This window comes from Tenrec ecaudatus, chromosome 7, assembly GCF_050624435.1.
Source record: "Tenrec ecaudatus isolate mTenEca1 chromosome 7, mTenEca1.hap1, whole genome shotgun sequence".
Classification (NCBI taxonomy): Eukaryota; Metazoa; Chordata; class Mammalia; order Afrosoricida; family Tenrecidae; genus Tenrec; species Tenrec ecaudatus.
Window position 1 is genome coordinate 84703554 of NC_134536.1, and position 20770 is coordinate 84724323.

At 47.8% G+C, this 20770-nt stretch overlaps 3 protein-coding genes and 1 pseudogene across 6 annotated transcripts in view; 2 read left to right on the forward strand and 2 right to left on the reverse strand.

The window, feature by feature from the left end:
• Positions 1-8537, forward strand: part of MDN1 (midasin AAA ATPase 1) — a 140666-nt gene extending 132129 nt beyond the window's left edge. For both annotated transcript variants that reach the window (XM_075554768.1, XM_075554767.1), the window contains exons 94-102: positions 772-935; positions 1652-1741; positions 2739-2854; positions 3343-3517; positions 4600-4673; positions 4779-4893; positions 5579-5642; positions 6571-6713; positions 7255-8537. In XM_075554768.1, the coding sequence (XP_075410883.1) occupies positions 772-935; positions 1652-1741; positions 2739-2854; positions 3343-3517; positions 4600-4673; positions 4779-4893; positions 5579-5642; positions 6571-6713; positions 7255-7443 (1130 nt within the window). In that variant the 3' untranslated portion in view covers positions 7444-8537. The remainder of the gene's footprint in view (positions 1-771; positions 936-1651; positions 1742-2738; positions 2855-3342; positions 3518-4599; positions 4674-4778; positions 4894-5578; positions 5643-6570; positions 6714-7254) is intronic.
• A 1738-nt stretch (positions 8538-10275) lies between these two features.
• On the reverse strand, positions 10276-10398 carry LOC142454019 (small nucleolar RNA SNORA64/SNORA10 family; annotated as a pseudogene).
• Positions 10399-10778: 380 nt separating this feature from the next.
• LYRM2 (LYR motif containing 2) lies at positions 10779-16402 on the forward strand. Its single transcript, XM_075554772.1, has 3 exons — positions 10779-10842; positions 11457-11597; positions 14447-16402. Exons 1-3 carry the CDS (start codon positions 10798-10800, stop codon positions 14525-14527), a joined length of 267 nt encoding a protein of 88 aa, XP_075410887.1. The 5' UTR covers positions 10779-10797; the 3' UTR covers positions 14528-16402.
• ANKRD6 (ankyrin repeat domain 6) overlaps positions 16353-20770 on the reverse strand; it is a 188990-nt gene continuing 184572 nt past the window's right edge. For all 3 annotated transcript variants that reach the window (XM_075554771.1, XM_075554770.1, XM_075554769.1), the window contains exon 16: positions 16353-20398. In XM_075554771.1, the coding sequence (XP_075410886.1) occupies positions 19830-20398 (569 nt within the window). In that variant the 3' untranslated portion in view covers positions 16353-19829. The remainder of the gene's footprint in view (positions 20399-20770) is intronic.

Genomic DNA, 20770 nt, shown 5'->3' on the forward strand with positions numbered 1-20770 from the left:
CAGTTGTGTGAGAATAGACAACATTAGCTTAAAATGCAGTGAAAAGAAATAGCATGTATAAAATGTGAGAAAGCAACACAAGTTCTTAAATCTGTTTCCATTTCAGTTGACTACATGTTATTAATACCAGACAGTTTGTTAAAGATGTGACTTCAAGACTTTAAAAATAACTGTATTTTCGGTGAAATACATGTAAAAAGTGCTTGCCAAATTCCGAGGCTCTGGCTTCTGCCCCATTCCTGTGTCCCCGCTGGGTGGACCCAGCCGTTACATGACTGTGGGCAAGCTTAACTTGGTGGTGTGACAACCCCAGGTTCAAATTCAACCTTTGCTTCTTTCTGATTTCACAGATTGAGGCAAATGATCTTTTCTTTGCCTCTGTGATCCTTATTCAGAAAATAGCACTAGCATGTTACGTATTTTAGTTTTTATTTTTATACATACATCGTTTAAAGAGTCATATCGTTCTACAGGCTTGTAAAGGTGAGCCTGGCCCTGCCTCTTTGTCCCTCCCAGAAGAGCTACTACCACCATCAGCTCCACATCTAGATGTGTGTGTGGGGGTGCAGGGGGAGGTGGGGTTGAGGAAATAGCTTCAGCCGGGACACTCATGGCCACACCACAACACTCCTACTCACTGCAGGAAGTAGGGAGCAAGCGAGCCAGGATTTGGGCTCTCTTCAACTGATTGTCGGGACTGACAGGCAACAGAGCAGGGGCATGGTTTGTTTTTAGTATGATAAATAAAGCTATATCCTTGCATGAAAACAGGCGCTGATGAGATGGAAATGGAGACCCAAATTGCTAAAGCAGAGGAAGACCAAGACCCAAGGAGAGACAGTTCCCTCAAGGAGACGGAAAACGAGAAACCCGAGAGAAGCAGAGACTCGACCATTCACACAGCCCATCAGTTCCTGATGGACATGGCTCTCCAGGTACGAGACCGTGTATAAATGGCTGCTTCAATGTGTTGAGAAAAAAATATACTTTGTGTTGCTTTTTAACCTTAATGTTTTGAACTGGTAGACCGTTCCATAGCACAATGTCCTTACCAAAAATCTTAGGACTACTAATGAGTGAGTTCTATTTCGTAGGGTCACTGAGTCAGAATTGGTGGCAGTAGTTTTTGGTGGGTTACGGAGTTGAGTTTGTTTGTGTAGCAGGTGTTCGCTGAGCAGGTGACACTCTTCCCACAGTTACCCTCAGGGTCACAGTGAGGGGTAGTCAGCATCCTGGTCCTTAACCTGCTGCTGTGACACCCAGTCATCTTACTGGAGACTCGTCTTGTGTGGGGGAGCCGTTGGGAAAATGAAGAGTTTAAGTAGCCAGCATTTACAATGGTGTAAGAGTTCTTTCTCCTAGTAGTTTGAGTAGATTAATCAAAGAACTTTGTTATTACTGACGTCTTCATAGGTTATTTTGTTCGACCTTGTTTTGCTGGGGGTGGATTTAGACCTGTACGAAGGTCTCTTACCCATGTTTCTCTAAAATGAGGAGAAACCTGATTGGTGCCTTCTTGTGATGCCAATGAGTTTGCTCCGGTTCTGAGTCTCGGGGGCTTGGAGCTTATCTCGTGGAGAGGAGGCAGCTGTGGTGATAAGCCAGCCAGCCATCCCAACTTGTTCACCTTACCAGTGGCTTTTCTTCTTAGCCCTTTTTGAAAGACGCCAGTGAGCTAAGACAGGAGTTGGAGAGGCAGCTGGAGACGTGGCAGCCACATGAGTCTGGAAACCCAGAAGAAGTAAGTCCTTGGTCATTCAGAAAGTCTCTTGACTTAAGTTCTTAACACATGGAGAACCTAATTCCATCCCTGAAGCCTTAGTCCAGTGGTTCTCAACCTCCCTAATGCTGCGACCCTGTAATACAGCTCCTCGTGTTGTGGTGACCCCCCAACCATAAAATTTTCATTGCTACTTCATAACTGTAATTTTGCTACTGTTACAAATTGGGCGACCCCTGTGAAAGGGTCATTCGACCCCCAAAGGGGTCTCGACCCACAGCCCAAGTCTATCTATTGCTTTTTGCTGGCTTTGTCACACCTGTAACTTCATTAAAACAGAATCTAGTGTGTTTGATTCCTGTAACTTGTTGCTGCTTCTGTCCTGGTTATAATGGATGTGAGAACAGGGGTCAGAAAACCAAGCAGCTGCAAAAGGGAGCAGAACACAAGTCTGTCTTGTGTCATGGCGAGCTGACAATGTAGCCATGTAGATTAACCAAAATTGTGTGTGTGTGTGTGTGTGTGTGTGTGTGTACACAGATCATCAGCTCCCACATGTATCTATTGAGTACACCTTCTTCTCCTTAGTCGGCAGAAAAGTCATGACCAGGAAATAACCTCACTGTTGAGTGTATCGCTCCAGCCAATTGGGCTCACTTGTCAATTTTGCGCTTGAAAACATGACTGTGAGACCTTGATTAAGCGTCTGGATCTGCTGGCACCAAACTGCCCATTGACACCTCCCTTCCTGATGTGACTTCTGTGTGAGCCGAGCAGGGCCTCTGTGGCCAGGCCCTGGCACCTTACTGTCTGCTGTTGCGTTGTTACCTTGGACCCGTGGGCTGAGGTTTGCTGGATTAGAAGACATTTCTAATCGGTTGAGTTAGGTTGCAGCTTGCAGAGAGATGCTAGGTGGATGCTAGAAATTTCTGTTGAGAAAATCCACACAGATCATTTTCTACTTCTTTGCCCTCCTTTTGGCGTAATGACTTTGAGATGAATGTTTTTGTTGCCACAGGAAAAGGCTGCGGCTGAGATGTGGCAGAGTTACCTGGCCTTAACTGCGCCTCTTTCACAACAGCTGTGTGAGCAGCTGCGGCTCATCCTGGAGCCCACCCAGGCGGCCAAGCTGAAGTAAGTCTTCCCACGGGGCGCACTCACAGGACCTTGAAACAATGGCCTTGGCACCTGGCCTTTTATAGTGCCAGCTCATAGGTTGCCACCTCTGCCCAGACACACACGTTTCTTGTCCTGTTTGGTTCTTAAGACCGTGTCTTACATTTGAGAAAACCTGAGGGGGAAATTGGCTGAATCTTCTTCCCATATGCCTTCAGGGTGTACTTGCTACCTGTTAATGACCTCAGTCTTTTCAAAGATGTCAGAAACCACCTCTTTAGAACAGAAAGAGAATCGAGATGCATACGGCTAACAGTTTTCCCTAAGATTGTTATTGTCTTTGCTTTCCTGAGCCACCTGATTACAGTACTGCACCAGTCCCGTTTGTCTGGCAGGCCTTAACTCAGCAGTTAAGGGACCCTCACTGAGCCAGGTTCCTAGATGTTTGATTTGACTTGTGAGGTGTTGCTAACTGAGCTTTGCTCATCTCTGGGTACGTTTAACAGAGGAGACTACCGTACGGGGAAGCGACTGAATATGCGGAAGGTCATTCCATACATTGCCAGTCAATTTCGGAAAGACAAGATTTGGCTTCGAAGGACCAAACCCAGTAAACGGCAGTATCAGATTTGCTTGGCCATCGATGACTCTTCCAGCATGGTAGACAACCACACCAAACAGGTAAGGTAGAGAAAGGAAGTGGCAGTTTGATTAGAAATTAAGGCCAAACCATTTTGACAGGCAACCTGGACATTTTAAATATGACTTGGCGGGAGTTGGGGGGACCACTTTGAAATACCTGCGAATATCGTCCCATGTTTAAGAAGATCTAGTACTTTTTAAATTAAAATGAAAGGCACTCAAAGGGGCAGTTTCAGGATTCCTCAAGTCCTGTGGTCCCTGACTGTTAGAGGCCTTTAAAATTGCTGCTTTGTTTCTTAGCCCTGCTGATGCTTTCGCCCAGTTGCAGGTTAAGTAAACCAGTATTTATTTTCCACAACATGCAGAGTGCACCCCATCATCAAAGTCGTCTTAAAGACTCCATGTACATCCATCACAGACTCCTGGTGCCTGTGCCTTTTGAAAGTTCACTGTACCCCATTGTGCGTTCACACCTGGTTTTGCTGACCAAAACAGATCCAAGGGGGATTTTCACTTTGTGGAAAATGACGAAAGGCAAGGTAGTGTCTAGCCTTCATTTGCAACAGTGAGCTGTTGAAAGAGGGCAGCGCCCAGCTGCCCAGCGAGCGGCCTCAACCTGCTCCTGCCCCTGGGAGCCACGCTCTGCCTGTCAGCAGTGAGCCGCAGGAGCTGTGAGCGGTCTCTGAGCGCCACTTGCCAAGGCGTTGTAAGTGTGGAGTCTGGGGAACGCTCAAAATACTTTGCCATGTAAATTCTCAGTCATGTTCCGAGGCTAAACTTCCCCGGAGTTACCATCCTATCAGTGTCCCCACGGTTTGGGAGCCTGGGAGGGTCCACTGCTCGACACTCATCAGGGTCCCGCTGCTGCTTCTGTAAGATGAGGTTTCTAACAAGGCGTACTTCAGACTTAGAGCCGAATTCAGTGAGATGGTTTGGGCTGGCCCTCAGGTGCCTAGCACTTGGTATGTGTCAGGGAGAGCTTAGCTGCTCCGATTGTTGACGTGGCTCTGAGTATCCACATCAGGCTTCCAGAGCCCCTGGCTTGGCAGTGAACACAAAGCACAGGCCCAGATCACGTAGAAGCTGAGCTAAACCCCTCACCCTAACCTCCTGTTTCACAGCTTGCCTACGAATCGCTGGCTGTGATTGGAAGTGCTCTAACCCTCCTGGAGGTGGGTCAGATTGCCGTGTGCAGGTAGGGATTCGTGCACCTTAATCCCACTCGGAAGCACTTTTTCACAATGCTCTTATTTTTATCACACAACAAAAACTTAACTCTCACCGTGTGTTTCCTGCCAAGCTTTGGAGAATCCGTGAAGCTCTTACACCCCTTCCATGAGCAGTTCAGTGATTTCTCGGGCTCCCAGATCCTGCGGCTCTGCAAATTCCAGCAGAAGAAAACCAAGATTGCTCAGGTATTGGCGGCAACCCCAGTGTGCTCTGCACAGTGAGTCGTGGCCGTTAACCACACGACACGAGTACTGGTGCGCCTCCGACTTTACCCACCGGAACAGGGAGCTCCCTGGCATCCATTAAGAAGGCGTGGTGTCTTTTCCTCAGTTCTGCAGAAAACATTTGACTTTGCATCCCTGATTTTCAGGCTCCCTGTGTTTTGAGAGGCTTGTAACAGTGTGGAAAGATACACTCATCTCACAACAATTTGAATTAAAGCTAGAGACTTATTCTGAATGACATAAAAAGTTGTTCAGAACAGACCCCAGCTGGAATTCTTCCTGTTAGAGAAGATTCCTTCTCTGACTTGGCCTTCCATTCTGTTGACTGCAGTGGACATTTTTGGTTTTATTTACCTAGATATTTTCTTGCTAGAAGATCAGTGTTGGGGTCACTGGCGTCTTACCCACCTGGGGCAGTATTTCTTTTCCTTTGACGTAGCTTACCAGAGCACTGGTCGGGTGGGGTGTTAGGGAAGGCCATCGCCCCAGGCAGCAGATTTGCCCGCCCTTCATGTGTGCACTCTCGGGGAGCTGGGGGCACAGCTTGATTGCCTGTAGACCTGCGAATCAATTGTCAAAAGACAGTGGGAAGGGTTTGGGGGAGTTAGAACCACTCTCTGACTGCCTGTCTCTGGCTCCGGTTTAGTTTCTAGAGTCCTCAGTCAACATGTTTGCCACTGCCCAAGAGCTCTCACAAAGCATCAGTCCAGGTGAGCTGCTTTTCTCCTTGTTTGCTAATTTTGTGTTTCAGCCTCTGTGTTTATGAGTTGTCTGCTCCATCTCATTGTACCATCACAGCTTTTAATTATCAAAGGTATAGAGTATCCAACATTGGCATTTTTTTACTCATTCAGTGATTCAGAAATTTTAATAAAACATCACTTTGAGACAAATGATCTGAGAATTAGACACGTATTATCTAGTTTATAATTAGCATCTATTGGGTAGAGGGAGTGACAAGAACAAGGCATATGCAAATGGTACTGGCTAGTGTGTCTGCCGTTCAGAAAGGGGAGGGCGAGTGGAGCATTTTAAAACCAGGTGAGCCGACCCACTTTGAGTTGGGGTTTGAAGCACACATTCTTGGTCCGGTTCTTCTCAGAATCTCTCCATCCTGATTACATCACAAGGGAAGTTTCCTGTGTGAAGCAAGTCACTGACACCTCTCGGACACTATAATCTAGAATCTTTTCAAACGTTTAAACTCCCCGTGTTCCTTTCTGTCATTCTATTTAGGTTTGTGAGTCAACTTCCGGGAAAATAACAGTGTAGGTATTAGATAGATGGAATTGACAGCAAGCTAAAGGTAATTCTCATGATTGAAAGAAGACTCCAGAAAGTGCTCCAGGTTTCTGATTCAGACACTTTCTTCGAATAGGCTCCTCAGTATTGTCATGTTTTTATAGTTTTCAGACAAATGTGTTTTAATTCTCATTCCGAATGCTCTGGAATGAAATTGTTCTAAATCTGATGCTCTTCGAGGCGCATTTGGAAATGTCTGGTCCCTTGGCAGGACGCAGCCTTGTCTCTGACTCACGTACCCGCTGAACCAGGTTCTTAGCTGCTTGGCTCTGGCAGTGCAGAGAATCCTACACTTACTCAATCTCCTCTCTCCCTGCCTGTCACGTTCTACCACAGAAATATCACAGCTGCTTCTGGTGGTCTCGGACGGGCGTGGTCTTTTCCTGGAGGGCAAAGAGAGAGTCCTAGCAGCGGTCCAGGCTGCCCGCAACGCCAACATCTTTGTCATTTTTGTTGTGTTGGACAATCCCAACTCACGGGTGAGTGAGAGCTCAGCGAAAAATTACGTTTCTGGGGAAAAAGTGGAGATGGTTTTCACTTGTGCTGTCTGAACTACGCCTGCATGGTTCCATTGCACGCGGAGCGCTGGCCAAGCAGGCACGACTCTGCACGCCGGGAGCTCGTTTCTGATAGTCTTCACAATTCCCCAGGCAAGTAGCCCCTTACCTTTCGGTTAGCAGCTGAGTATCTGACGGACCACTGCTCACTCCTGGCTCCTGAAATGGGGGGGGGGAGTCACTGTCCCCAGCAGACGCATGAAAGACAAAAGCACAGAGAGTGAGCACTGCGTGAGCAGCCACGGGTTCAGGCTGGTAACCAGCTGCCTCACTCTCCGTGCTCGGCCCCGCGGAGGCACCACGTGACTGCGGCCTTGTTCCTCAGCGGGGGGGGGAAGCAGCAGCACATGCCCCCGGGGCAGCCTCGTCTTCCTGTCACACTAAAGTCTGCAAGAGAACTGCCCAGAGCTCTGCCTCCTCCCTGCTTAACTCATTTTCCCCTTTTAAACATCTTTTTTGACAGGATTCTATCTTGGACATTAAAGTGCCAATATTTAAAGGCCCCGGAGAGATGCCTGAAATCCGCTCTTACATGGAGGAGTTCCCGTTCCCTTTCTACATGATCCTCCGAGACGTGAATGCGCTTCCCGAGACGCTCAGTGATGCGCTCCGGCAGTGGTTTGAGTTGGTGGCGGCCTCTGACCACCCATAGACCAGCAAAAGCACAGTCTAAACCGGGGGCCGACTGGCAGGATTTTTGCCCAGGTGCTCCTGTTTGGACAAGTGGTTCTGATTTATAAAGTAACTCAGCAGCTACACAAATTTGAATTGTCCCATTCTTGCACACGATTTCAGAGCCTTGAGGAAGTTTTCCTAACAGATCAGGGCCTCAGCACCGATCTCTGGCCTGTCCTAGGAGGAAGGCAATGCCCCAGACTGAGGGCCCAGCTGGCTTCTGCCAGGACCTCAGTGCCGCGCCAGTCCTGTGAACAGAGGACTGAGGAGAGCGGTCCTTTTGATCCTGCTCCATGGCTCTGTCTTGGCTGGCTTGCAGTGTATACCCAAAAGTTTTCTAGAACATCCACGTGTGTATGTTCTTACTGTGCTTGATGAGAAGGGAACTACCTTGTACTAGGTAGGAAGCTTTTGGGGGGTGTGTGTGTGTGTGTGTGCGCTCCTAAAGCCACTGGGCATCTTGGGTAACCCAAGTTCTCCATGGAGATGGTACTTGGGCGGTATACAAGTGAAGTGGCTTTTCTGTGTCCTCCATGTTGGCTGCTTCAGAGACTATGCAATGATGAGAGACGATGCTGTCTGTTGATGTCATTCTCTCAGTGCCACTATCCCTGTGCTGTAGTAATTTATTTCTCTAGTTCTGTTTTTCCCCAGTTACGAGAACCACCATTCCTCACTCCACCAGCTGGAGTGAGCCAGCCTCATGGTTGACACAAAATGCCGTGTTCAGAACGAAGCAGCTCCAGCTATTGTATTTCCAATCAAAACACACGAATGGTTTCCAGACAGTTTTCACTTAGCCAAAAAGGAGTGCTTGAATACTTGAAACTGTGTGCGGTTCCCTAGTGTTGGAACATTCTTTGGTAGGCCACGCACCAGGCCGTGATCATCTGTCCACGTCTGCCATCACATGACACTGTGAAGCCTGCCACCCTGCTGTGGTGGTCGTCAGACACGGGCTGCTTGTTGTTTAGCCAAGTGTCCTAACGCATGTACCTGAGGTTTTATTTTTTATTCTAAAAAGCTATGCAGCTTCTATTCTGAGACCTATTAAAAAAATATTTCACTGTTGATGTGATCTGTGGCCGTTCTTACCACACTAGAGAGGTGCAAGAGATGGGTCTGCGGGAATGATCTTGTGCGGCAGCAGTCAGCGGTTGCTCCCTGGTGTGTCCGTGCCCATGGCTGCCAAGCCACAGCGCTCCCCCATGTCTTCATTCCACGACCAAGGCTGGCAGCGCCATCCCGTCCGCTCTGGGATATGCCTACCTCGTAGCTGAGAGAAAAGGGCAAGTTGGTAGAACTTAGAATGGTTCGTGAATATTCTTTCAAGTGGCACGTGCCCCTTTTACATGCTATTTCAAGTGAGGCACAGGGCCACGGCTGCTCATCCTGCATCTGCTATGGAGACACCAGTGTTCTGTCACCACCAAGCCAAACTGCCATCGGCCAGTTCTGACTCACACCAACCCTGTCAGACACAGAAGAACTTCCCCTGTGCCTTTCTGAATTGAATTTCCAATTGTAATGGGAATAGAAAGCATCGTCTTTCTCCCAAGGATGCCTGGCTGTTTTGAGCTGCTGACCTGGCAGGTTAATAGTCCAATGTACAACCACTGCCACCTTTAGGACAATTCCTGAATGTTGTCTGGAAATGTGACTCTTGGCCCTGGGGGTGGGACTTTGGGCAGGAAAAGTTCCAGTAAGCAGGTTGTGGAGTACCATTTTCAACTTGAACTGTGTTGGCCAAAAGGTTGGGAAGCACAGAAGCAGAAAGCTGGAGACGTAGAGGAGCTAATGGGGCCACAGGAAGGAAGGATTTGACAGATCTGCATGAGGCTTCTGGCCCAAGTTAGTCAAGTTCCCAAGGGGTCTGGGTGTCAGGGCTTGCAAGAAGGCAGTTGACCACGTGGAAGCTGGCTGCTCTGCAAGATTTCCTCTCCATTCCATCTCCTGGCCCAAAGAGATCAATGCTGAACTTGGAGGAATGGGCAGTGTGCTTTTGGACTTCAATATTTTAGACAAAATATTCTCACTGCAAAACTTTACTGTTCCTTTGGTTGCATCTTCAATTCTAAGCAGACGCCCTGAAGATCTTCCCCCAGAAATTCAGCAAGGTCACTGTGTAGTCTTCGGAAGAATACTCTGGTTTCTGGTGGTGCTCAGCCTGAGTGATCAATAAAACACCAACCTCGCTGTCATTCAGATTTAAACTGTGCCTGTGGGTTTCCAAAGCTGCATGGTAGCTACAGGGGTAGAGAATCTTTCTCCAGAATTCAAATCCATAATGTTCAAAATAACAGGTCTTTTTTGGGGGGCGGCAGGCTCAATTACATCAAGTAGACTGTGGTAGCCACAGCTGGAGCCTGGGTCCTCTGCACGGAGACTCTGGTGTGGCTCTTCACAAGAGGTCAGTGAATTCGATAGGGAGATTTGGTGAACACGGTCTCTTTGCAGAGGTCAGATAGCTGTACGTCTTGGAGATGGCATCAAAGGTGATTTTGGCAAAGTTGTCCAGGCTGAGCTGATGCCAGTGTCCCTGGGGGCAGGGCTGAGAGGCACCAGCACAGACCCACAGCAGCCGGTGGTCGCTCACCTTGCAGTGAACTCTAGGCTTGCCGATCTTGTTCCCCCAGTAGCCTCGCTGTGTGGGGACAGTGGACAGCTTGGCCAGGGTAATGGCCCCGCGGATGGCGGTGGCGACTTCCTTCAAGCACTTGACACCAGGCCAGTGTGGTCAATGTAATCCCCAATGGCAACCGAGGCCTGCAGCAGTGACAAGTCGTGACCATCAGCAGATCCCGAGCTTCTCCGCACCAGTGCCCAGGGAAGGGACAGGCCACAGGAGGTCTGCCCAAGGTCCTGAGGGCACCCTTTCTCTCCTCTATGAAAGTCACACGTGGCAGGTGTAACCATGCAGAGCTGGGAGAAGGTCTCGGAAACCCGGAGGCAGCGCGCCCCAGGAGTGCATAGTTCCGAACTGCGGCCCCCACGGTTTTCCCAGGTGCACCCACCGTCCCGAGAACGAGGGGTGAGGCACAGAGTACTGAGGGATTCTCCCAAGGGCTACCTGCCGCTCCGTGAATTTCTGTTACTTCATCACCAAAACGACTTCGCACGCCAAACCACTTCCGCTCTTCACGGGGAAATGCGGACTGCGGCCGATGCCCCTCTTGCTCAAGGCGCCGAAGCCCTGAGGGCACAGGTGGGGAAGGTCGCTCTCGGGCGCAGGGCACTTCCGGGAGGCGGGGCGCTCCCTCCCCCCCCACCGCCGCCGCCTCACTTCCGCTCCTGCGCGCTGCAGCTCCCGCGGGTCATCTGGCTGGTCGTCATGGCAGCTTCTCGTCTACCGCCGGTGACCTTGACGCTGAGGCAGGTACAGCGGCTCTCTCCCTCCCTGCAAGGCAGCGTCCCAGGACATGAACGTTCGACTAGCCTGCCCCCAGGGCGAACGGGGCGGCCCGCGCTGGACTGGCCCGGGATGTGGGAGGGGGCCCATGGGAAGGCTCGGGCTCGGGGCTGTGGGCCCGCGAGGCTTACCCTTTCCCGCCGCCCGGCCGCCTGCCCCGCGCTCCGCCTGTGCTCCAGGCTGTGCAGCCAGCCAGATGGCCAGAGAATCCTTAAACCGCGCGACTTGGAGGAAGTGCTCGTAACTGCGAGTGCAGCCCCAGAACAAGGACCGTTCTTTTCTCCCTTGGGCGCGGCTAACCGCAAGGTCAGCGGTTTGAGACCACCAGCCACCCCGCAGGAGACACCCTGCCCTATGACGGTTAGAAATCAGAATCCACTGAATGGCTTGGGGGTTTTGTTTTTTGGGGGGTGGGGGGTGTCTAATCAGCTCACTTGAGCTCTTGACATCCTGCTTCATAGGTATAGTAAAGGAACTTTTTGCAATTTACTTATTTAAAAACGTTTTTGGTTTTGCTTTGAAGACTCGGGGACAAAGCTAGTGATGGTTGAGCTGTGGTTGCGTCTTCTCTCCCGCCACAGTTCATGAGAAGACGGCAGGTCCTCCTCTTGTATAGGAAGATTTTGCAAGCCGTCCGCCAGGTCCCAAATGAGTCTGATCGCAAGTACCTGAAGGACTGGGCAAGGGACGAATTCAAAAGGAACAAAAGTGTCACCGAAGAGGTGAGAACAATGGAACAGTGATAATTTTAAACTAACTTTAGGAGACCAGGTTTACTGGTCACAGTGGTGAAACACCCACACCCACCCCTAGGGCCCTTACCTTTCAGATCTAGAACTGAACTTACCTTGGTGTTAGAATGAGCAGCAGTTAAGGAGCATTTATTCAAAGACAAAAGTTCAGAAGGCTGAGGGAGGAGGAATGGAAACAGAAAACACTGGGAGGAAGTAGGGTAAGTGATGGTAGATTATGTTGATCACAATGAAGGAGTTCAAACAAAATACCCTATCTACTCGAATATAAGCCGAGTATAAGCTGAGGTACCTCATTATTCCCTGGGAAACCAGAAAAGCTGATTGACTTGAATATAAGCCTAGGGTGGGAAATGCAGAAGCTATTGGTGAGTTTCAATAATAAAAACAAAAATAAAATTACTAAAATTTGAGACATCAGTGGGGTAATGTAGTTAAATATTTATTTTAAATAAGAAACAAATAAAAGGACAAGTCATTTAACAATATTAAACCAGTACAGTAGTGGAAAATAGGTTCAACAAAAACAGTAAGGTATCAACAATGATACCTTCAGAGTACTATTCCCTGAGCTCCATCAGCAACCAAGCTAAAATGTAAAGAGTTAAAATTCTTCAAAACTGGATTCCTCGTCATCATCCATATCTGTATCCCAATGCAGAGCTTCAGCTGGTGTGAGGTCATCATAGACTCTGTCCTCACTGAGTTCGCCGTCATCACCATCACTGCTGTCATTTTCATACAAAGCACAGTCTTCACTGCCATCCATAGCATTACTAATACTACATTTCTGGAAGGCACGTTGCACCATGTCTTCTGGAATGTCTTCCTATGCATCTCGAACCCACTTTGCTATTAACTCTATGTCAGGCTTCATGAGATTTCCTCCTTTTGTTAGTCGGGCTTGACCAGATGACATCCATTCATGCCACATACTGCGCACATGGTCTTTAAAAGACTTATTCAAAGATACATCCAGAGGCTGCAGTACAGATGTAAGCCCACCTGGAATAACGGCTAAAGTAACTTTACTAGATTTTGCCAATTTTTTTTTTGTATGCCACCCAATAGAGGGACTCTGAACATATCCCTAACAAGTATCGATGGTTTTTTCTTTAAGGCTGCTCCTGGTCATCGGTTCCATAATTTCTTCCAGACATTTTTTTTTTGTTCCGTCTTCATCCATCCAGCCTTTAACATGTGCATGCACAGTAATTCTTGGTGGGAAATTGATCTTTTTAGGCAAGATCTTTCTTTAAAAAATAGTGACAGGACGCAGCTTAGTTCCATTAGCTAAACATGATAGAACAACTGTAAAGTGTACTTTTTCATTTCCTGTGGTTTTGAAAAAAATGGGTTTTTCTCCTAAACTTGCCACAGATCTGTTGCTTGGAAGATCAAAAGTCATGGCAGTTTCATCCATATTCCCAATATCTGCCAGGTCATAATTATAAATCCTTCTTTGTTTTGTAATGACTAGAATGACATACGTAATTTTTTCTTCAGTCTTGTGGCAATTTCTGGGAAATCTTTGTTCTTTGTCTCAAACATTGTAGGCCAAACCTATTCATGAAGCAGATACACCATCCTGCTGACGCAGCAAAATTTCTAATGCCTGGTGCTTTATATTTGTCATCCTTAGCCATTTGTAGAGCATGTATACAGATTCCCATGCGTGTTACACAGTAACCATTTTGAGACACTCCATAACCCATTTATGCAATTCACTCTCTGGAGCTCCATAAAGACATTAAACCATGATGAGCTTTTTTAGCTTTTGGAATCTGTTCCAAGTCAACCTTCATTTTCCACCACTCCCTCACTTGCAATATTGTTACTGCTCTCTTCTGCTCTTGACACAACCTTCATTTAGAAACCAGCCTCATATGACCGGTGTTTTTGTTTTGGTTCAAGAGTATCCATTTCTAATAGGTTAAAATAACAAGACTTTGAAAAAGGACTTTCATGGTAATGCACCCCCCCCATGTCCCCAGGCCCCCCAGCCCCACACACCCCCATCTCCCCACCCCCCCCAGAACGTGTTAGCCGGGAGGAAAGGGTGAGTCTGTATGGGCAGGGGATGCAGGGTGTGAATTCACACAGAGACAAGAGGGGAGAGACAGAGCGCAGACACATCCTTACCAGTTCAGCTGCCGGTGTAAGTGAATCACTCTGGGTGCTTCTGCAAATTGTAGCCGTCCACAAACAAACATTCAAAGCCCTGCAGTGTCAGCAGGGCTTTGAATGAATAGCGGAGAAGCGGCAATCACCCACGAGATAACGGATGCTCGTCCTGTTACCTCTGTTGGGGATGGGGAGGGGACCCAGCACGACGTTACACCTTGCTGGGGTACCACTGGCCCGTGTATAAGCCGAACCCCAGTTTCTCAGCATTTTTGTGCTAAAAAACTCAGCTTATACATGAGTATATACGGTATGTATACTGTAAATGTTGAATGTGAAACGTGAATCTTCACAAAAATGTTTAAAGAAAAAATTTTGTGGGGGGGGACATGGAAAATCAAAATATCGATCACTGCTCTAAATGTTAATCCATTTCCCGTTCATTTTTAACATTTGAAAATTTTAATATCATTGTTATATCTACACTCCTCACTGAGTTTATACTAAGCTATAAGAGAGTAAGAAAGATTGGAAAGTTGTATGGCAGGGTGGAATGATGATTGGACAATGGAGACCCTTACTTGTCAGCTTTTGAGTTTCCTAACAGGCACTCCAATGGCCAGTCCTGGTTCTTGACTCTACCAGGTAAAATGCCTTCACTGAGGGACAGTGACCCTATTCCACTTCTTCTACAGGATACAATCCGGATGATGATTACTCAAGGCAATATGCAGCTCAAGGAGTTGGAAAAAACACTGGCCTTAGCAAAATCATAACTATTGCTCAACCTCCATGGACTTGACTGAGTATAGGCACTGTGATGGAAAAGCCCAATGGAAGGGTTTTTATGTTCCGTGCTTGGGCAAAAGAACACACACCATGGACCGTGGCATCGGGTGAAGAGAAGAGCGTCCGAACAGTCGTCAGCACTGACTGAATTTGGGGACGTTTTCTGGGTCTGTGACAAGTTTCTGGGAGAGGTAAAAGCCAATGCAACAATGGTCAGTAAGTCGATCAGGGACAGGCAAAGGAGAAGCCACAATAACCTCACACAATCTAGGATGTGTCAAATGAAACATTCCAAGATTCCGAAGTGTTGGTGAGATTTTTATTGAACTCTTAATTTAAAATACTAGGTACGGCTGGTGGAAATGTAGATGGTAAAGGCACTCTAGACTACAAGCTGACAGTGTATGACCCAGCAAATTTTCTCCTAAGGATAGATTCAAGAAAAATTAAGAGATTAGCTGTTTAGAGGAGCATATTCAGAATGGCACAAAAGTGGAAATAATCCAAAACTAACACCAAGGCCACTGCCATCCAGTCAGTGCTAACTCATAACAACCCCATAGGACAGGGTAAACCTGCTCCCACGAGTGTCCGAGACTAACTCGTTCTGGGAGTCCAAAGCCCCGTCTTGTGCCACCAGGTCTCCTGGGAAGCCACCCAGATGCACATGAATGATTATGAATGGATAGAGTGTGGCACGGCCAGATAGACACCTCCCCGTAAAACATGGACGAACCTTGAAACCATTAAGACACCAGTCACCAAAACTCCCGTATTGTGTACTTTAACATGTATAAAATATCCAAAATAGTCAAATCTGTAGAATTAAATGGTTGCCAGCATGGGATGGGGTACCTATTGTAGGCTCAAGGATTTGAGATAGAGGATTTAGAAAATCCTCTAAAATTAGATTATGGTGATGGCTAAATAACTGCGAATATTCTAAAATACACTTAATTATTTAAACACATCTTTTTAAAGGATGACATATAAATTACATCTTGGTAACGTCATTTTTAAAAGTACAAAAGCATTCGAACAAAAGCATTTGAGAAGTGAGGAGTTCTTATGTAGCATATGGATACCCTGGTCTCATTTCTCCCTTTCAGTGAGTGTGTCATGGCAGGAAGTTTTTAAGCTCATGGCTAGAAAAATTGCCTACTGAGACGGCTGACTCTCGTGTATTTGAAGAAAGCAGGACATACTTGCCTGGTATTTGCATTGTAGGTGTCCCAGCAGGAGAGGTTTTGAGACAGTGGTCCATTCTAACATCAGTGATCGGTCTTCACCTACAATGAGCGGAGAGATGGAAGTAGCACACATCTGTTGTTGTTGGGTGCCACGGAGTCGGCTGCGACCCGGATTGGCCACAGGCACAACAGAACGAAGCTCTGCCCTGCCCTGCGCGACCTCCCAATTGGTCCTGTGCTCACTGTTGCAGTCTTTGTGTCAGTCCATCCCTGAGGGCCTTCCTCTTTCACACTGCCCACCATGTTACCAAAATAAGGTCCTTCCCTAGAGACTGGTTTTCCGTGACAACTTCTACCGTGAATTAAAAAACAACAAATTCGGGTTGTTAACTGCGCCACACCAGGAATCGCTACAGGCTGCTCACTTTTGAGTCGATCACTCGGGAGACTATGATTACCTGGACTGGACAGTTACTGTTCACCAAGAAGAAAGAGTAAGTCACCTTTACTGACTCTTCCTGGCCTTGTATTCAACGTGCTGTGCTGGGTCTTGTCCTGGCGGTTCATGGAGAAACTAAGGGAAATGACACTTCCCCTGAAAGTTACAACTGAGAGAGGGATGTGTGATCTTTTATCTGACAAAGGTATTTTTTTAAAAAACCCAAACACATGGTTTTGTCTTTTAAAGTTTTATTTGACTGGCTTCTACAATCCACACTTTACAAGAAGAAATGTATTTACCTTTTAGGAGCTTTGGCTGGATTCGTCAGTGTCACAGCATTAGCTTAGCTTGCATAGTATAGTGTCTAGCTATTATAAATGATGTTCTCTCCGTCCGGTGGCTCCGTAGTTCCCAGTGGTCAGCTGGAACGAAGCCCGCTGCAGGGTGCGCTGAGATGTCGGCCAGGTTGGCGCAGCGTTTCGGTTTGGTTCTCATGCAGTGCCCCGGTTTCTACTGTAAAGCAGTTGGAGTTTACACTTTCACAGACATGGGGCGAAGACTGGCTGGGGGAAGGCACTCTGAGGAACCATAGCTTTGGTCAACACCACAAATGAAAATGTGGGCTGAATGAAATGCCCAGCTCAGCATTTGTTAAATAAGGAAGTTTTAATATCCGTCGTAGTGAGAGCAGTGTTCAGTGCTTGAATGAGACACAGAGTCAAGGTGACAGTAAGTAAAATAGACAAATACCAGGCGCGTGTGGATATTAACATTTTACTCCAAAAAGAAAGTGTAAGCATGAGGACATGGCTTTCTGGTGGGCTACCAAGGTAAAAGGTGCTGAATTCATAATGTTCAGCCTGTCACAGATGTTGACTGTCTAGGTTGCAAGTGTGCACTGACGAACACCAAAAGCCTTGCAATATGACAGGTTTTCTGCATTTCTGCCCTGCTGTTACACGTTCCAGCCTCAGTGTGAGACACAGCCCACATGACAACTTCCACCTGGATAACAGCTGCACAGCACAAGAGAAAACAAAAGCGGGAAAAACGCACGCTGGGTTTAGGGTTCCATTTTTGACAATGCCAAGAAACACCACTGGAAGCACACCTGTGGCAAACATCAAGGGATTGCAGCAAGTCTTGGGAAGCTGTCGTTTCCTTTGGGGTGAGAGGCAGGCTGGCCCTGAACTATTTCCTTTCCCTCCACCTGTGACAAGGAGAAGAGCCACAATGTGCCACACTAGGTCCACTGGACTTTTCTCATTCCTCCCTAACAGTTCCTTCACTGTGACCTTTGACCCAAAGAAAAATCCAGTTCACAGGCTGCCTGCTCCCCAAGGGTAGGCAGCCTACAATCAGAGTACTACAAGTACCCAGTCGTCTAATCAGCAGTCAAAGCTCAGTTTGCTTTCCTAGTCTTGGGACACCTTAAGGACACACATCCCTTAAGGTAACAGGGACAGTTTGATTAGTGAACCACTCAGGCATTCTTATCTTGAGGATCAGGCAGTTCCTGATAAGAGACCTTTCTTGTGGAAGGCCTCCAAAGAGGTTAGATGCTAGCTTGTCTGGGGTGGGTTTAGAAAGGTACCATCCAAAATTGTGTGATTCTGCATTAAAACGAGTAATGAATTTGGTCTGGCCAACTGAGGAGGGGCTGGCAGACGGTAGGAAGGAGACAGGTGACAAACTTGAAAATACACTCGGAGAGAACATGGGTTAATTCCCCAAGTAGGTTCGGTGACAATCACACAGGAGACCTGCCAGTACGAGGGTTCAGCACTTAGCTGCTAACTCGAAGGTTGGTGGTTCAAATCCACCCAACAGCTCCGTGTCTGGAAGATTACAGTTCAGCAAACCCTGAGGGGCAGTTCTTGTCCCCGTGGCATCACCAAGCCGACAGGCTCAAGGGAACTCACAACTGCTGAGTCATTCTTAACGTCAGCAGCTTCTCTGTCCAGCAGTGGTTGCTATCCAAAATAAGAACTTGATTGGCAAAAAAAGGCCGGGGTGGGGGGCTTGGGTATCAAAGCCTATTTTGTTTTACTAGGCATCACATGACTTGCTCTCTCTGGCTCAGTGAGCAGTATTTTACTCACACAAGTAGTAGTTGTCACTTGGCCGACTGGTGTTTATAGAAACAGAATTGGCATTTCCATGCAAACAGGGAATTCTGAGGAGAGGAATGCAATATTCCAAAAGACAAGAAGTTTAGAAGAGAAACCCAACTACGTTTACAATAAAGCTTGGTATAGTTACTTATTACGGTTCAAAGTAAAATCCTTACAGTGCCATGTAACAGAGGAACCAAACCACTGCCAAACTGCCATCCAGTTGACCGGCTCGTACCGATCCCGTGAGGCAGAGCAGAGCTGCCCCTGGGAGTCTCCGAGGCTATAAAGCTGGAGCACAAAGCCTCATCTTTTTCCCGAGGAGCAACTCGTGGTTTTAAACTGCTGGCCTCAAGGTTAGCAGCCCAATGAGTAAACCCCTGTGCCACTGAGGATCCTTAACTGGGCACCAACCAACCAAACTCACCGCAACTGGGTTGACTGTGATTCACAACGACCCCATAGGACAGAATGGAGCTGCCCCTATAGATTTCCAAGACTTAACTTTGTCCCTTTCTTGTCTTTATCCCAAGGAGCTACTGGTGGTTTCAAACTACCGACCGTGTGGTTAGCAGCCCAGGTCATAACCACTACGCCACCAGAACTCCCTAAGCTGGATAACAGAGCATCCTAAACCCAGACACTGGCTTATGTAGCCTAACAATCACTGTGAAGCAGAGGAAAGCTTTTGAGGTTCCTTAAAGAACTCAGTTCAAACCTAAATATTGTTTAACAAAGAACCTATTTATGTAATTTAGACCAATAAGCTCAACTATAGAAAGGTATTCTGCAATCTCTGGGTTTGATTTTATACTGAATGTTCAGGTAATTGTTAGGTACGCAGTTTTTCCTTTTATCCCTTTACAAATTTGCTAATGGTTTCTCAAAATTTCCAAGCTCAACATGCAAAGACCATGTTCAAACGATGGGAAGCTTTCACTTGAGCTCAGGAACAGTGCTATTAGCCAGATACAACTCACTGAACATATATTCTGACTTTCACAGTTTGAAATGTATGGAATCTTGTGACATGAAAATCTCTCCTCAGAGTGTGTGGTCAAAGTTTCCACCTGGTTACACTGACATGATTCTGGAATCTCAGAGAAAGGGTTTAGTGCATCTTGTGACAGCGCTTTGAGAGAGACCTCGTCTAGGCACAGCAGGCATGTGTATCTGAATGACAGCTTTCTGTCCTTGTTTGTGGACTTGCATTATTTCATACAATCCTGGCTTTCAGGGTTTAGGCTTTCCCATCACTCGGCTCCCTTGCTCTGAGCTTTTGAACTCCAGATGAACCTGGCTGCTTCAGGTTTGGAGCAGGTAATGGAACCTGCAACGGTGCAAGCGGCCCCTGGTTCAGCTTAATTGTTGAAGTCTTCATAACTCCGGGGCGTGGAGGCATGTGTCTGACACATTTCAGACGTAGAGGTGTTTTCCAAGGCCAGTCTGCTCTCTGCACACAGCAGACACCTGGGGCGTAGGCTCTCTGCAGCTGCAAAACCTTATCTCCTCGAGAAACCGTTCTTGTCCCGCGTCCTAGGTCCTAATTTTCCTTCTGCACCTTAGTCCTTAGTTTAGCCAGTTCCTCTTCTAAGCTTTTAATGTGCTCCTGCAGGGTGGCCTTGTCTTGCTGGGCTTTTTGACTGGCTTGGCTCCGTGCTTCTTCAATCTTCCTTTCATACCACTTTTCCATCTGGGTAGAAACAGCCTCAAAAAAGTACTGTGTCAGCTCCAGGGCTTGGGAGGTGTCTCGGCCCTGCGGGGCATTCTGTTCGCCGCCCGAGGCCACCGCAGGCAGCCGCCCACAGCTCATGCTGGATGCTGGTGGTTGACCTCGGTGCCTCGCCTGCCCACTTTTCCCAGACTTCTTGGTTTGGGTGCTTCTGTTGACACAGGACCCAGCCTGCTGCTGATCACACGTGGTTGCCTCATGGGAGACCGTCTGGACCCTGACGTTCCTGAGTCTCGAACCTGCACAATCAGAGGAAGTCAGCTCCTGCTGAAGTCTGTGGGCGGCCGTGGAGCCCAAGGCCTTCTCTTTGGGTCTGACTACCTGAGGGGAGCTGTCAGATGCGGCTACCGGACCCGCAGTCACCACCGATGGATCCGCACCTGAATTCAGGAGCAAGAAGCAGAAGTTAGAGCAGACTCTGCCTTCACATGGTCATGTGGGGAGGGGATTTGTTGGGGACTCCTGTAAACACAGCCCAGTGGGAGATTCCAAATCTCCACCCACTACCAACACCTGTTCCTTTGTGAGGTTCCTCCCCTGTCTGTCCAGCTGTGCTACTTCTCAGGCGCCCTGGTGGCATAGTGGGTTATGCACTGGGCTGCTAATCCCAAGGTCAGCAGTGTGAAACCACCAGCTGCTCCACAGAGGGTGTGTAGATTTAAACCTACGGGGAGTTGGGACCGACTCCGTGGCAGTGAGTAAATGGGGTCTGCCCCTTCTCCCCTGACTCCCGTTTCAGCTCCGGGCTTTCC

Coding starts and splice junctions, on each gene's coding strand:
- LYRM2 (XM_075554772.1), top strand. CDS start 10,798: ATGGCAGCTTCTCGTCTACCGCCGGTGACCTTGACGCTGAGGCAG. Junction 10,843..11,456: donor TGACCTTGACGCTGAGGCAG/GTACAGCGGCTC, acceptor CTCCCGCCACAG/TTCATGAGAAGACGGCAGGT. Junction 11,598..14,446: donor ACAAAAGTGTCACCGAAGAG/GTGAGAACAATG, acceptor CTTCTTCTACAG/GATACAATCCGGATGATGAT.